At 35.0% G+C, this 12,932-nt stretch overlaps 3 protein-coding genes across 4 annotated transcripts; 1 reads left to right on the top strand and 2 right to left on the bottom strand.

The window, feature by feature from the left end:
• Positions 1 to 2,835: 2,835 nt before the first annotated feature.
• On the top strand, positions 2,836 to 5,879 carry LOC120151130. Of its 2 annotated transcripts, none has more exons than XM_039163678.1 (7): positions 2,836 to 3,105; positions 3,196 to 3,457; positions 4,263 to 4,463; positions 4,542 to 5,229; positions 5,347 to 5,456; positions 5,535 to 5,594; positions 5,680 to 5,879. In XM_039163678.1, exons 1-7 carry the CDS (start codon positions 2,932 to 2,934, stop codon positions 5,730 to 5,732), a joined length of 1,548 nt encoding a protein of 515 aa, XP_039019609.1. In that variant the 5' UTR covers positions 2,836 to 2,931; the 3' UTR covers positions 5,733 to 5,879. The 2 variants fall into 2 exon arrangements, with proteins under 2 accessions (XP_039019609.1, XP_039019610.1); XM_039163679.1 differs by having other exon boundaries at positions 5,347 to 5,453.
• A 102-nt stretch (positions 5,880 to 5,981) lies between these two features.
• On the bottom strand, positions 5,982 to 8,025 carry LOC120151131 (fructose-1,6-bisphosphatase, chloroplastic-like). Its single transcript, XM_039163681.1, has 4 exons — positions 7,488 to 8,025; positions 7,171 to 7,395; positions 6,376 to 6,882; positions 5,982 to 6,236 (listed from the first exon to the last, which is right to left on the bottom strand). Exons 1-4 carry the CDS (start codon positions 7,926 to 7,928, stop codon positions 6,165 to 6,167), a joined length of 1,245 nt encoding a protein of 414 aa, XP_039019612.1. The 5' UTR covers positions 7,929 to 8,025; the 3' UTR covers positions 5,982 to 6,164.
• Positions 8,026 to 9,890: 1,865 nt separating this feature from the next.
• Positions 9,891 to 12,139, bottom strand: LOC120150784 (laccase-7-like). The gene is made up of 6 exons (XM_039163407.1): positions 11,993 to 12,139; positions 11,755 to 11,906; positions 11,431 to 11,675; positions 11,215 to 11,343; positions 10,174 to 11,133; positions 9,891 to 10,086 (listed from the first exon to the last, which is right to left on the bottom strand). The coding sequence occupies exons 1-6, from the start codon at positions 12,086 to 12,088 to the stop codon at positions 9,956 to 9,958; spliced, it is 1,713 nt and encodes a 570-aa protein (XP_039019338.1). The 5' UTR covers positions 12,089 to 12,139; the 3' UTR covers positions 9,891 to 9,955.
• Positions 12,140 to 12,932: the final 793 nt, after the last annotated feature.

A 12,932-nucleotide genomic window follows, 5' to 3' on the forward strand; every position in this document is an offset into this window, starting at 1 on the left:
TTCAATTTTCACCTTCCATTCGTCTGTAGCCATCGCTCCCACTCGAGTATGGTTTCGTTTGGATCGTTTCTGACAATTCTTGCGAACCACCGTGTATTAGAACACCTCCGTCGACAAACTCGTATCGCCGACAAAATTTTTACTATTCATGAAATTTACTACTCATGTGAATAGTAATGAATAGTAACCTCACAAAAAATTGACAAAATTCACAACCAAAAGCTCTGATACCAGTTGTTGAGAAATAAACCGAGTACAAGTAATTTCCTTATAACCAGAATAATGAGAATGCGAAATAAAAACGGAAAAATAATACCCGAAATTGATAACGGAGTTCAGCCAATTTGCTTACGTCTCCGGACTGCTGCAGATCTTTTACTAAGAGAGAAAATTTACAGGTGTTTACAAAACACTCACTACTCACAAGAAAACTCTCTAATATTGGGAGAAAGAAATGATTTTTTGGAATGATTTTGAAGCTAAATGAGCTAGGGTATTTATAGTTGAAACTTAAGGACTTAATCTTGTAAATACCCTAAAGTCTAGGGATTAATTGTGATTATCCCATTTTCATTTTTCAACAAACATCTACCAAACTTTGAAAAACTAATTTTCAAAGAAACATTTACCAAACTTTGAAAACCATTTTCAAAGAAACATTTACCAAACTTTGAAAACCATTTTTTCAAAGTTGGTTGTCAAACTTGAAAACCATTTTAACAATACTTTCAACACCGATATCCATTTGGTTATGGAGTTTGGAGAAGGTTTGATGTAGAAAAAACTTTGGAGCCTCATTTTCTCCCCCTGTTGTGTTTTTCGTTTTTTGTCCCCTTTTACGTTTGTGCAGCTCCCCCTGTTAAGCAAAAAGAAAGTGGGATTTTTTAGCTAGTGGGATACTGGCTGGCATGATGGAATGGAGTGGGTAGTTAATAATATTTTGTGGAATGGTGGGGATTCAGCTGGGGTCTACAAAAAATAAAAAATAAATTATAATAATAGTAAAATATAATATAATAATTTTTTTTATAGATCCGGACAAAAATAAATGTCTACACCAATAACAAATCATGAAGCAGTATATAGACGAACAATAATTAGGCGAATGTTGGAATGAAGCTTAAAGCATTTGTGCGATGATAATGGAGTGAATAACAAATAGGTGAGATTTTAGTAACAAGAGGAGTAAGTGGAAATGTTAGATCAAATTTTAAAAAAAAGTCAAATCTTATCGAGTCGTAATCTATCCAATTTTATGTATTTTGTCATCCCTTATTGTTTTTTTAATATTGTCATCCCTAATTACATATGGACTATTATGTGGACTTTTTTATTAGTTTTTTCGTCCAAAAATAATAATTTTACAAAAACGAAATTTAAGTGTTAATAAAATCTAAATAATAAAAAATATTAAGAGTTAAATTTATTATTTTACTATAATTTTATTTTTATTTAAATTGAAAAGTTATATTAATTAGATAACTATTTTTCCTAGAAGTTTCAAATTAGAGCAGTTGTTTTTACATAACGTGTGTGTTTGTCAATGATCAATAAAAATTTTGAACATATAATACATTGTAAACACCTTATACTATTAAAAGAATGTGAAAGGGTTACCTTTACCCTCGTGGTAGACTCAATTTATCATTTTTGCCCCTATCATATTTTCGCATAAATTTAATTCTTAATGCTATTTAATTGCATCATTTTATATCATTCTTCTAACTTAAAACCCTAAACTGATAACCCTAAACCATAACCTATAATCGTTAAACCCTAAACCTTAATATATAACTTAGAATTTTAAGTGAGAGATAAGATATATAATGATGCAACTGAGCAATTTAAAAAGCTGAATTAATACGAAAATATGATAGAGATAAAAATGATAAATATGATCTATTACAGGGATAAAAGTTACCCTTTTACCTTAAAAGAATATATACAATTCTCTAATAATTGTAAAAAAAATCACTTCGACCAAACCACAAATAACATTATGGTAATCGATTTGATCAAATTTGTAGATAATAGATTGGATTTTAAATAATCATTTGAATAATTTGAATTACATATTTTCATATTAAATTATTTAAATTAAATTAGTTATGTGAATTGACTAAAATCTTAAATAATTTAATCTAAAATTTAAAAAAATAATTAATTTTGTAAATAAAATTAAATTTTATTCATGCTCGAATAATCTATCTTTACTATATCACTTTAATTATGATAAATATTAAGTTGTTAGGTCAATGGCTTAATGCGAACAACATCTCCCTAATCCACTTATAAACAAGTTTACCGATACAAAAGCCAACGGCACGTGACATTCCCGGGGAACACAAAATCCCAAATGCGAGTTATCAAATTGAATATAAAAGGGTACGTTATATATTTAATCATCAGATTATTATTGCTGTTACGTTTGAGTAATTTAATTATTTTTTAAAATTTATATTTAACATTATATTTTTATTTTGATTTGATCACTTATCATTAAAAAATAATGATAAAGTTGATGTGTTACCATAAAATAATATCATATTATTATTGAAAAAATAAAAATAGAGCATTAGTAATTCTATTTATTTTTTAACATTAACTGATCAAAACAAAACGCAAACGTTATGTATGATTTTGAAAGATAATAATTAAGTGACTAAAACAGAACTGTCATATTAATTGAGTGACTAAATATGTAGTTTATCCATATAGAAAAGTAAAAAAAAAAAGAATCGTTGTAATTTTTCATCCAAAAAATTTCAAACTCTGCCGCGCTTTTCATTTCGCCCCAGCAATGGCGCCACTTCACACACTCTCCTTCTCTTAATCCCGATCTCTCTTTAATACATTCAGAAATCCTCTCGCCATAACTTTCTCTCTACCATTCTTCTATCCATCTTGCCTTTTCACTTGCAAGGGAAAACAATGGGGAAGCAAAGCAGATCTAAGAAACCAGAGAATCTGGGCAAAGGGAAAGTCACTCCAGTCCAAGTCGCATTCATCGTCGATCGCTACCTTTCCGATAACAACTACTCCGAGACTCGTTCTACTTTCCGAAACGAAGCTTCTTTTCTCATCTCCAAATCCCCTGTTCGAGAGGTAGATACCCGATTAACCCAATTCCCTATTTTTCTAAATTTCTTATGTATAGTCCTTTGTTTTGAATTATTACTGCTTATATTGTGATAGGCACCGAAGAGTTTGTTAAGTTTGGGCGCGATGTTAGACGAGTATATTTGTTTGAAAGAGCAAAAGGTGTTAGTAGAGCAGGAAAGAGTTCGTTTGGAGCAAGAAAAATGCAGGGTTCAGTCCCTTTTGCAGGGAATGCAAAGTGTAATGAACACTTACAATGCGAGTGCCACTACATCAGTGCCTATGATTCCTCATGTAAATGCAACTAAAACAGTATCCGTGGTTCCTCAATCAGATCCACGTGCTGGATCTCCCCCAGGTACAAATATCGAGCTCTCGGTGGTTAATTGTATTAGAATTGATCATAATTATGTTAGCTCCTACTTTGTCCTTGAGGTGTTGATGTACTGAAATATGCGAAACATTTGAAGAAAGAATTGCTTATCGAATGTAGATACCATTGGTTTTCTCCTCCAAATTATAGTTGGATTTAGATGTATGTAGTCTTAGTATGTGGATTATTTGGAATTGGTTGCATGTGGCAAATTGTTTTTGATAAATGTTTGTTTCCAATCGATAGTATTAGGGCCTTAAGACTACTATGGGAGATGTTGAGCAGTTATGCTGTACCGCGGCTTAACCTAAGACTAATTTGCAGCAGATTTTAACTAAATTGTTATATTCTTCAACCTAAAAAGTTATACAATTATTAATAATTTTGGCTACAACCGATAATGTTAAATTGTGATGGGTTTTGAACTAAAATGTTATATTTCTACTCTAAAAAGTTACATAATTGATAATAATTTTGGTTACAATAGAAAATGTCTTAATGTTAAGTTTTTAGTTTGTACCTGGAATATTTATGCAATTTACATGATTTGTTATGGATAATATAACATATTACTTACTTTATTCTAAAAGGTTATGCTCTTGGTAAGTTTTATTTAACCAATCGTATATTAGATTCATTTGGGAGATGTTACGGTTGTATTTCCATTTCTATTCGAGAATTAGTTCATGATAATAATTCCAAATCATGGTATGTGATCTAAATATTGTTTTGCACACCTCGTAGTTCTCTTTGCTAAACGATTCTTGTATTTTCTCGATGTTTGTTTTAGGTCTTCCCGTGTATAGTACACCGACTGTTATTCCAATATCTGGTCCTTTTAATTCCAGAATGGAGAGAAATAATTACTCTTCTCCAGTTACAAGTCGTCCATTAACAAGGAATAAAAGAAGCTTGGAGGCCGTCACTGAAGCCCCAGCAGCTGCAAAGAAATCTCGCAACAAGTTAGCTTCTAGGAAGTTAACTGTGCAGGGTAGAATTTATTGCCTTATCATATTTCCTTTCATGCCTTGATACAGCCATAACATCATCCCTGACATGTTTGTTGCAGGAATTGAAAAGCTGCCAGAGTCTGCTAATGTAATGAATAGACAAGTAGCTGGTCAGTTCAGATCTTTAAATCAATCAAAACCTTCCAGCTGCACACAAAATGAATTGACGACGCATGTATCTGGTGTTGCAAAGTGTTTGTTCAATCAGCCACAGCTATCCCCTCCAACTAATTCTTCAGGTCCTAAGACGCCCCTACGAGCAGTTTCCCCTCAGAGTGATAAATCAATGACTCCACCAGGTGTTTCCTCAACTGCTAACTGCAGTCACAACGTTACTCCTCAAGAGATCACTCCTACTAACTGCACTATAATTTCAACTGAGAGAGTTACAGTTAGCCCTTTAAAACAAATGACATGTTACACCATTGAGAGGAATCATTGCATCTCCTCTTGTTCACCAGTAAAGACATGCTTGAAGAGGGTTGGTAAGAGGGATCATGTAAAGAGCAGGCTGGACTTTGATGGTTCTGATGCAACAGTGCAGGTGGACAAACCAATATTGAATGAGACTTCAACATCTGCGTCTGAAATGGATGCAGATTTTTTTGATCTGGATTTGCCAAATTTAGATGCTTTAGGGGAAAATTTCTCCTTCTCGGAACTGTTAGTGGATCTTGATCTTGGATCTGATGGATTTGGCTACCCTTGCCAACCAACATTGGGTACTTCTGGAGCTGCTCTTTCAGGGTATTGGTTCTAATCCAATCAAATTGCATATTTTGACCATTAATTTCTCCACTTATTTCTTCACTACTTTCAGGTGGTTATTTTTCACTGATGTTTATATTCATTCATGACTCACAGGTCATCTCATGACTCCGGGGATGACAATCTGGGGGCTAATCAAGTCATGTCAAAGTTTTCATCTACTGTCACAGAAGTGCTTTCTGAGAATAACATGAATGCACAAGGTGGCAAACCGCACTGCTGCATAATTCAATTGCTTCCAAACTGATATTTGTATGCTTACTCTGCTTGTGCTATGGTTGCAGGAGCCAACACCCTGACATCAGTGAAGTCTATAACAAAATGCATAAAAATATTGAGCCCTGGTAAAAATACTGTATCCTTCTACTCTCCTCATTTTGTGAGTTATTATTTCTCTATATTCATGTTTGCCTGTACCTAAATTTTCAGCAAAAGGTCAAAGGAATTCTCCGGAGCAACAAAATTACCCTGCTACAAACTGAGTGGTTTTACCATCAAGATGACTAGTTGGCTGACTGTACACCACAATCACAGCAAGCAATGCTTAACAACACACTTCTTATTTTGGTCAACAAATTTTAAAACCTTTCAGCGTTTTAACACAGCATGAAGCCACTTTCTCTGTAAAGATGAAGTTATGTTTGAAATGCCTTCCATTGATGGGTCAATATGATTTTCGTTTGGAATTTGAGCAACATATGATGCTCAACAAGTACACATTTAAAGAATTGTTAACCAAATGTTTTTTTTTAAATTTAATCATGTAGTAGGATACTAAGGATACCATGGATGCTGCTGATAACAGTTTGATTGTCTAATCATTTTATTCTCTAATTGTAATCTTCTCTTGTCATCCTTGAGTTTCGGAAATATGCTCCTAGCAAGCAAAAGAGTCGAAACTCATACTTTGGGGCTCAAGCTATGTACTTCTGTAGTTTCTGAACTTCATCTGGGCTTCCAAGGAAAATTGGTGTACGCTGGTGTACCTGCCAATGTAAAATGCCAAAACCATGAATAACCCACTGATTTATATTATCCTTTGCTTGTCCAGAGCAAGGACATGCTCCTGTTAACGTGGAAGTTCTTGAAACAGTAAGTCAATATGGATCTGGGTTAAGTTATTACCTGCTCAGGTATGATATCAAGAATTCTTTGTTCTCCATCTATCGCAATGCCACCAGCTTGTTCTATTAAAAAGCTCATAGGTGCACACTCATATAGTAGTCTCAGATTTCCATTTTTGCTGTTCATGTTCCTAGGGTTGCCATAGATACCTCCACGAAGCAGCATTCGATGAATTTCACCGACAAGGCAACCAATATAGCGGCCCGAATAAGGTTTGCCGTTGGATCCTGGTTGCCTAAGGTGGTCGAGATAGTTCTTCAGTTTTTCATCCCAGAGGTCATAATTTCCTTCATTGAAAGAATAAATTTTACCAGCCTCATGTATTTTGATATTCTCATGTGTTAACACGAATTCCCCATAAGTGGGATCTAGGGTGAATGCAAACACCCCCTTGCCTAAGGAAATAGTGAAGACTACAGAGCTTGAATATAGACAATAGCCTGCAACCAATAAGTTTTTCCCTGGCTGGCAAACATTGATGATGCATTTTTCTCTTGCTTGATCTAGCTTCATTGCAAACGAGTTGAAAGCTTTAAGAGGCGCTAAACATTGGACTGTTTTTAAGTCATTTTAGAGCAAGAATACAAGATTATGGAACTTTTTTCGGAGTCAAATGTGTTCTTTTTTCTTATACAATGCTAGAAAATAAGCATCTAGGTACTTGGTAGTAAAATTCTTTTGTAGTTCCACACTTCCACTGTTTAGTTGCAGCTGTAGCATATAAAAACTACAGGTAATTTATGCTGGTTACATGTGTTGTTGACATAGATTAGACATCAGAGATGAAAGGATTACCGTAGAGGTATCATCGAGATCGATAAGGCATTGCTGGTCAGGGCCATATATGCCAAATATTGATCCAGTTGTCAATGCAGTATCAATATTGGCGGATCCATCAACAGGATCAAAGACAACAATGTAGTTCCCAGAATAAGTTTCTTCAACCGCCACAGGTACATCTTCTTCTTCCGATGCTATAATCCCTGTTCGTCCACTTGATCTTAGGCAGTTGCAGAACAACTAAACTTATATTATACACATTGGATTCGTGGTGAATGAAACAGTGTAAATATACTTGGAAACAATGGGTAATGATAAAAACTTAGACAAACCTCATTGGATATAACGTCCAGCTTCTTCTGGTCTTCACCTTGGATATTGATAGTACCCTGGCCGCCGGTGAGATTGATGATGCTTGATCTTTGGAGCAAAGAAGCTATCTGTTTACAAGCCAAGGAGATGCTTGATAGAACAACAGTGAGCTCGGCATCGATGTTGCCTGCTAGTTCTTGTTTCAACAGCCAAGAGGTTAAATTCTCGAGTGCAAACTGGGTCGTCTTCCTTGGCTCCTTGTTTTGGACTTGTGTCACTGTTGTTGCTGGCAATGGAAATTCCACCGCTTTATATTGAAGACCGGCTGGAATTCTGTGGGTGAAACCTTGGGAGTAGTGATTAAAACGAAGCAGAGTGTGAGGAGAAAGAGGGGAGATGGAACGGTGGGATTTTGAGAAGAGGATACTGCAACAAGACGAAGTTGAAATTGCTTGAGCCATTTTATTTTGATCCTTTCTATGTTTGTTCTTCTTTGCTTTGTGTGTTTGAAGCTTCCAATTGGCCGGTGCTTTGCTTATCTCCTTGTTGCTGACAAATGTGTGAACCATATAGGTCCCCAGATAATGCCAGGACCCGCTTCCAATTGAGATAAAGGAGTTAATTACATCACATGTCCTCAAATTATGATACTTATTTCAAATTAGTCACTAAACTCTTAAACATTTCAATTTCAACCTTAAACTATGACTGTCATTCTAAAGTAGTCCACAAACTTTTGAACATTTCAATTTCATCCTCAAACTATGATATTCATTCTAAACTAGTCCCCAAAATTTTGAACATTTCATTTTCATCCCCAACTATACATATGTACTAATTACATCATTTGCTAATAAAATCGTTAGGCCAAGTTATATTATTATATTTTTAAAAAAATAAAATTTAGGTTAAACTATAGTTGAAACTAATTATATTTGGATAATTTGTGGATGAAATTGGAAGATTTAAATGTTTGAGGATTAATTTAAAATGAGGGTCACAGTTTGGGGATGAAATTGGAATATTCAAAAATTTAAAGATTAATTTATAATGAGAGTCATAATTTAAGGATAAAATTAAAATATTCAATTTAAAATAACGGTAATCATTTGGGGATATATGATGCAATTAACTCTTATACACATTTAGTTGGAAATTTTAGATATGGGCTTCAAAGCTATGGCTTGGTTAGATCAACTCAACCCAAAAGGAAAAGCCATTGGGTTTGATCTGTTATTCATAAATCATGGATGCTTTTAGAAACCCAAACAACGAATATGTTTTTTGGGGTTAATATCATCAAACACCCCAAAGTATTATCCTAATTTTAGATTGATCCCTTTTTAAAGAATTCTATTTGAATTCTTAAAGTATCAATCATGCCTTTTTCTCAACTTAACTGTCATTTCAGACTTTAAATACTAATTTGGACTGGCTTAGAGTTTATTTCAAATATGTACATCAAATTGTAAAAACATGTGGATTAAGGGTAAATATTCGATCCAGTTAAGTTAAGTCGAGTTAAAAAAACTTTAAGTTGATTGTTGAGAGTATTATTCTCAATGTTCGTGCCAAAATTGTTGAGTGTATGGATAATTTTGTTATGCATGATTTCTTTTATTTAGAATTCATAAATTTTCTTCTCAACAATATTATTTTCTAAAATTTAAATTTATATTCTTTTATTGAAAGTAATGTACTTTATTCATACACTCAATAATTACCGGTATAAACTTCAATGACCTCGATAGTAAAAATATTATTATTATACTTTGAGATCTTGATCGATGACCCTAAATTTGTGTGTATATTTATCTCCAGGGTGTATTGGACATCGAGTTATCATGTCAGGTCCATGATAACATGAAGCTGAGTCGAAGTTTTGGTCTTCGACCACTATCAATAACAAACAATTTTTTTTATCTAAATTAAAAGGGTTAATCGTCTACAGACTCCTCTAACCCTCGTATCCTTAGTTGTACGTCAACATAATGGTGTGAGAACGTGGATGAGGTTCCCTGACCAAACAATTGTTCAAAAATAGTCACCAACAACAATTGTAAATTATCTTTTACATTATAAATAAAATAAATTAAATTTAAAGTAATCTATTAACAAATTAAATATTAATAATTTAAAAATATTACGATAAAATTTTTAAAGGATTAGTTTTAGAGATTTAAAGTTTTATTAGACGAACACAGCGTTTAATAATTTTGACCATAATTACAGTAAAGAATTGATTCAGATGCAATAGTTTTGACTATTATGAACAAACGAACAAAATTAAAGAATATAATATTGATTTTATTTTATTTTTAAAAAACATATAGGAAATATAAAACACGATGTAACAACTGAAGTTTAATAAACTAAATCGACATCTCTTGCCTAAAGAATGAAATCCAAATCATTTAAGAAAACTGGAGAGGGAAGTTTCAAATACAAAAACAAAGTCAACTACTTTCATATATAAATAAAATAATGTCTAGCATAGCGGAAGATCCGCTGGCGGCGGAGGCAAGGTTGTCGCCGGAGTTGGTCCGTTCTCAACCACGAAGGCAGTGGCCAGTCCTATTGGCAAGTGCGCGTCAAGGTGGCAATGCATAAACCATACACCTGCACATTTCAGATGAATTGAAACAAATGTTGAGTTGAACATCTTTTCAATGCTTTTAAATAAGATTCTGACGACAGAAAATAAACCTGGATTATTAGCTACGAATCTGATGACAGCCCATCCTCCAACAGGTACGGCGATAGTGTTGCGCCTTTGGGGGTCGAAAAGATTGAACTTGTTTGTATCTGTGGCTGGGTTATAGTTTCCGAACCCTTGAGCCAGTACATGGAAATCAAAGCCATGGAGATGCATCGGATGATTTTCCGCTCCGAGAATAGCTGTGTTCTGCAAAACCATTTCCACGGTGGAGTTAAACTTAAGCTTGGTGGTTTTAGTTCCTTTTGGAGCAAATAGCAGTGACAGGTTGCTGTTAATGCTTGCGTTGGTGTAGTCGAATTGAACTGGGGGCCTGGCTGGGAAATCAGTGGTGTAAACTCCTCCAACGTTGAAGAAAAAGGCTTGCAACATCGACAAGCCAGTAGGTGGCACGAAGGATTGATTGTTCATGGCGGCCGAAAGCTTTGTTACATTAAATGGACCCTGGCAAGTTGTGTTTGATGGGCAGATTTCAAGCGCCAATCCAATGGTGACGAACATTTTGTGGTCCACTTTAACCGGGACAGGGTCACAATGAGGCCCACCGGCCAAACTAGTAAGGTTGCTATAAAACTTATGAGCCGTGGGGGTGTCGTTGAACGCAGGTAAGACCGGCACTACCGGCGTTGTTGAAGATGCTGCACCGTCGTAGACGATCACACCCCTCGTTGTACTATTATCAAACGGTACTATACCAAATGCACTTGCATAAGCTCTCGCGGCCATGTAATAAGACCCGAGCGGCTGATCCGCTGTTAGCAAAACATCAACCGTCTGGCCGGGGGCGATGGCCACGACATCGGTGACATACCGGTTGGTGTAGCAGGCATCAACAGCCACAACAGTCATCTTATGATTGGCTATCTTGTAAAATAGCTGGTTATCGAGTGCAGCGTTGATGATACGTAAGAGATAGGTCTTCCCTCGCACCACCTTAAGCTTGTACATTTCTGGTTATCGTGAATCATATAACTAAATTAAAGATTTATATTCGATACGTTAACAATATATAATTAATTTCATACACTTACGGTTTGTAGAGCATGGATAGAGATCACCGGGCCATCCATTTATTGTATAAGCATCAGAAACATTCGGACCACGGCCAAGGGCTAATGCGTTGTTTTGGATATCAACGATGTTAGCATTCCACCACTCACCTGTAACCGCATCGCTCTTTATTAGCTAAAAACCTAGAGGCATGTGGAACATAATGTAAAATCTTAGTTACCAGTAGATATATATACCTAATAGGATGGGAACTTCCATGTAGGGCTTAGGGAATGGGTAAGAGTTTCCGGTTCTGGGGCGGATGATGAGTGCACCGTAAACGGTGGCACGGAGCGCCGAGGCATGAGCGTGCCACCAGAGGGTTCCTTCCTGTTTAATGATTTTGAATTTGTAGGTGTATTTATTTCCGGGGCGAATTGGACACTGAGTCACCATGCTAGGTCCATCAGCCCAGCCACTCAGTATCTGGAAAACCCCATGCCTGGTCGAGAAATCATTAGCAAATGGTTAAAAACAAATGAATTTGAGTAAATTCAACTGTAATTTCCATGAAGGTTTACCAGTGAATGGTCAAGTTGTAAGGTGACTTATTAAAGACATGAACAATCAGTGTGTCACCCTCTAGAACTCGGATTCTGGGACCAGGGAAGCTTCCATTTACTGCAGTAATCACCTGGCGATTGCATAGCCTGTTAAGAGTCAAATTTTGCACCTGCAAGCAAACTCAAATTATAAGCTTAGGGACATTAAATATCATTAAAGGAACGTTAAGTGTCTTCTTAAAGCCATGAAAATTACATGGAATGTGTGCTCCACTATTGCAGCAGAGGGTGTTGAAGCAGCAGCCACCAGAAGAAGCAAAGAGCAAGCAAACAAGAAAACAAGGCGCCCCATTTCGATTGAAGGACTCAATATTCCAATAAGAAAGGAGAGAGGGAGAGTTGATAAAATGCTTGGCTAGGCAAACGTGGAAGATAGAGCTCATTTTATATTGCTAGTGCCAAAATGCTTGGCTAGGCAAACGTGGAAGATAGAGCTCATTTTATATTGCAAGTGCCAAAATGCTTGGCGTGAGAGGCAATCGTGGAAGATACAGCTCATTTTATATTGCAAGTGCCAGGTTTCCTCATGGAATCTTAGTTCTAATTTGTGTAGTTTATTCAACTTCAAGAAATCGTTATTTTATTTGTGATAAATATGCCAACGCCATCAGACAATATTGGAAATTAAATATTAAGGCCATACTATAGAATTGGCATACCCATAGGTGGAGCCATGTGGAAAGATATGTGTTATTTAACCCAAAAGAGATTTTGAATTATTTTTATAAATTTTATATAAAAAATATTATTATTACTCTAAAATGTATTAACATCGTTTTAAAAATATTTTATACACATGCATGTTTCGTGACACCATCTCATTGGCTGGAAAATAAAATAAATTAACTAAAGTTAAGCCAATACCCTCCAATTATGTTATGACTGTGTCATCATCTAGTTAGATATTAAATTTATTAAAATGAATTAAAACTATGACTAAATTGATAAAATATGTAAATATTGAGGATTAAATGTGTAATTATACTAATTTTTTAATAGACATGTCAACTTTTCTATTAAAAGTAGGGGTGTTCAACTTAAACTGTTTCATTTTAACTCGTGAAACTACTACATTTTACAGATTAATTAACCGAACCATTAAGGATAAACAGTTTTAATTAACCGAACTGCTAAAA

This window comes from Hibiscus syriacus, unplaced genomic scaffold (genome assembly GCF_006381635.1).
Source record: "Hibiscus syriacus cultivar Baekdansim isolate YM2019G1 unplaced genomic scaffold, ASM638163v2 tig00111027_pilon, whole genome shotgun sequence".
In the NCBI taxonomy this organism is placed as follows: Eukaryota; Viridiplantae; Streptophyta; class Magnoliopsida; order Malvales; family Malvaceae; genus Hibiscus; species Hibiscus syriacus.

Coding starts and splice junctions, on each gene's coding strand:
- LOC120150784 (XM_039163407.1), bottom strand. CDS start 12,088: ATGGGGCGCCTTGTTTTCTTGTTTGCTTGCTCTTTGCTTCTTCTGGTG. Junction 11,907..11,992: donor TAGTGGAGCACACATTCCAT/GTAATTTTCATG, acceptor GTTTGCTTGCAG/GTGCAAAATTTGACTCTTAA. Junction 11,134..11,214: donor CTATCCATGCTCTACAAACC/GTAAGTGTATGA, acceptor CACGATAACCAG/AAATGTACAAGCTTAAGGTG.
- LOC120151130 (XM_039163678.1), top strand. CDS start 2,932: ATGGGGAAGCAAAGCAGATCTAAGAAACCAGAGAATCTGGGCAAAGGG. Junction 4,464..4,541: donor TAGGAAGTTAACTGTGCAGG/GTAGAATTTATT, acceptor TGTTTGTTGCAG/GAATTGAAAAGCTGCCAGAG. Junction 5,457..5,534: donor TAACATGAATGCACAAGGTG/GCAAACCGCACT, acceptor CTATGGTTGCAG/GAGCCAACACCCTGACATCA.
- LOC120151131 (XM_039163681.1), bottom strand. CDS start 7,928: ATGGCTCAAGCAATTTCAACTTCGTCTTGTTGCAGTATCCTCTTCTCA. Junction 7,396..7,487: donor TGGACGTTATATCCAATGAG/GTTTGTCTAAGT, acceptor ATATAAGTTTAG/TTGTTCTGCAACTGCCTAAG. Junction 6,883..7,170: donor ATCTCGATGATACCTCTACG/GTAATCCTTTCA, acceptor TTTGCAATGAAG/CTAGATCAAGCAAGAGAAAA.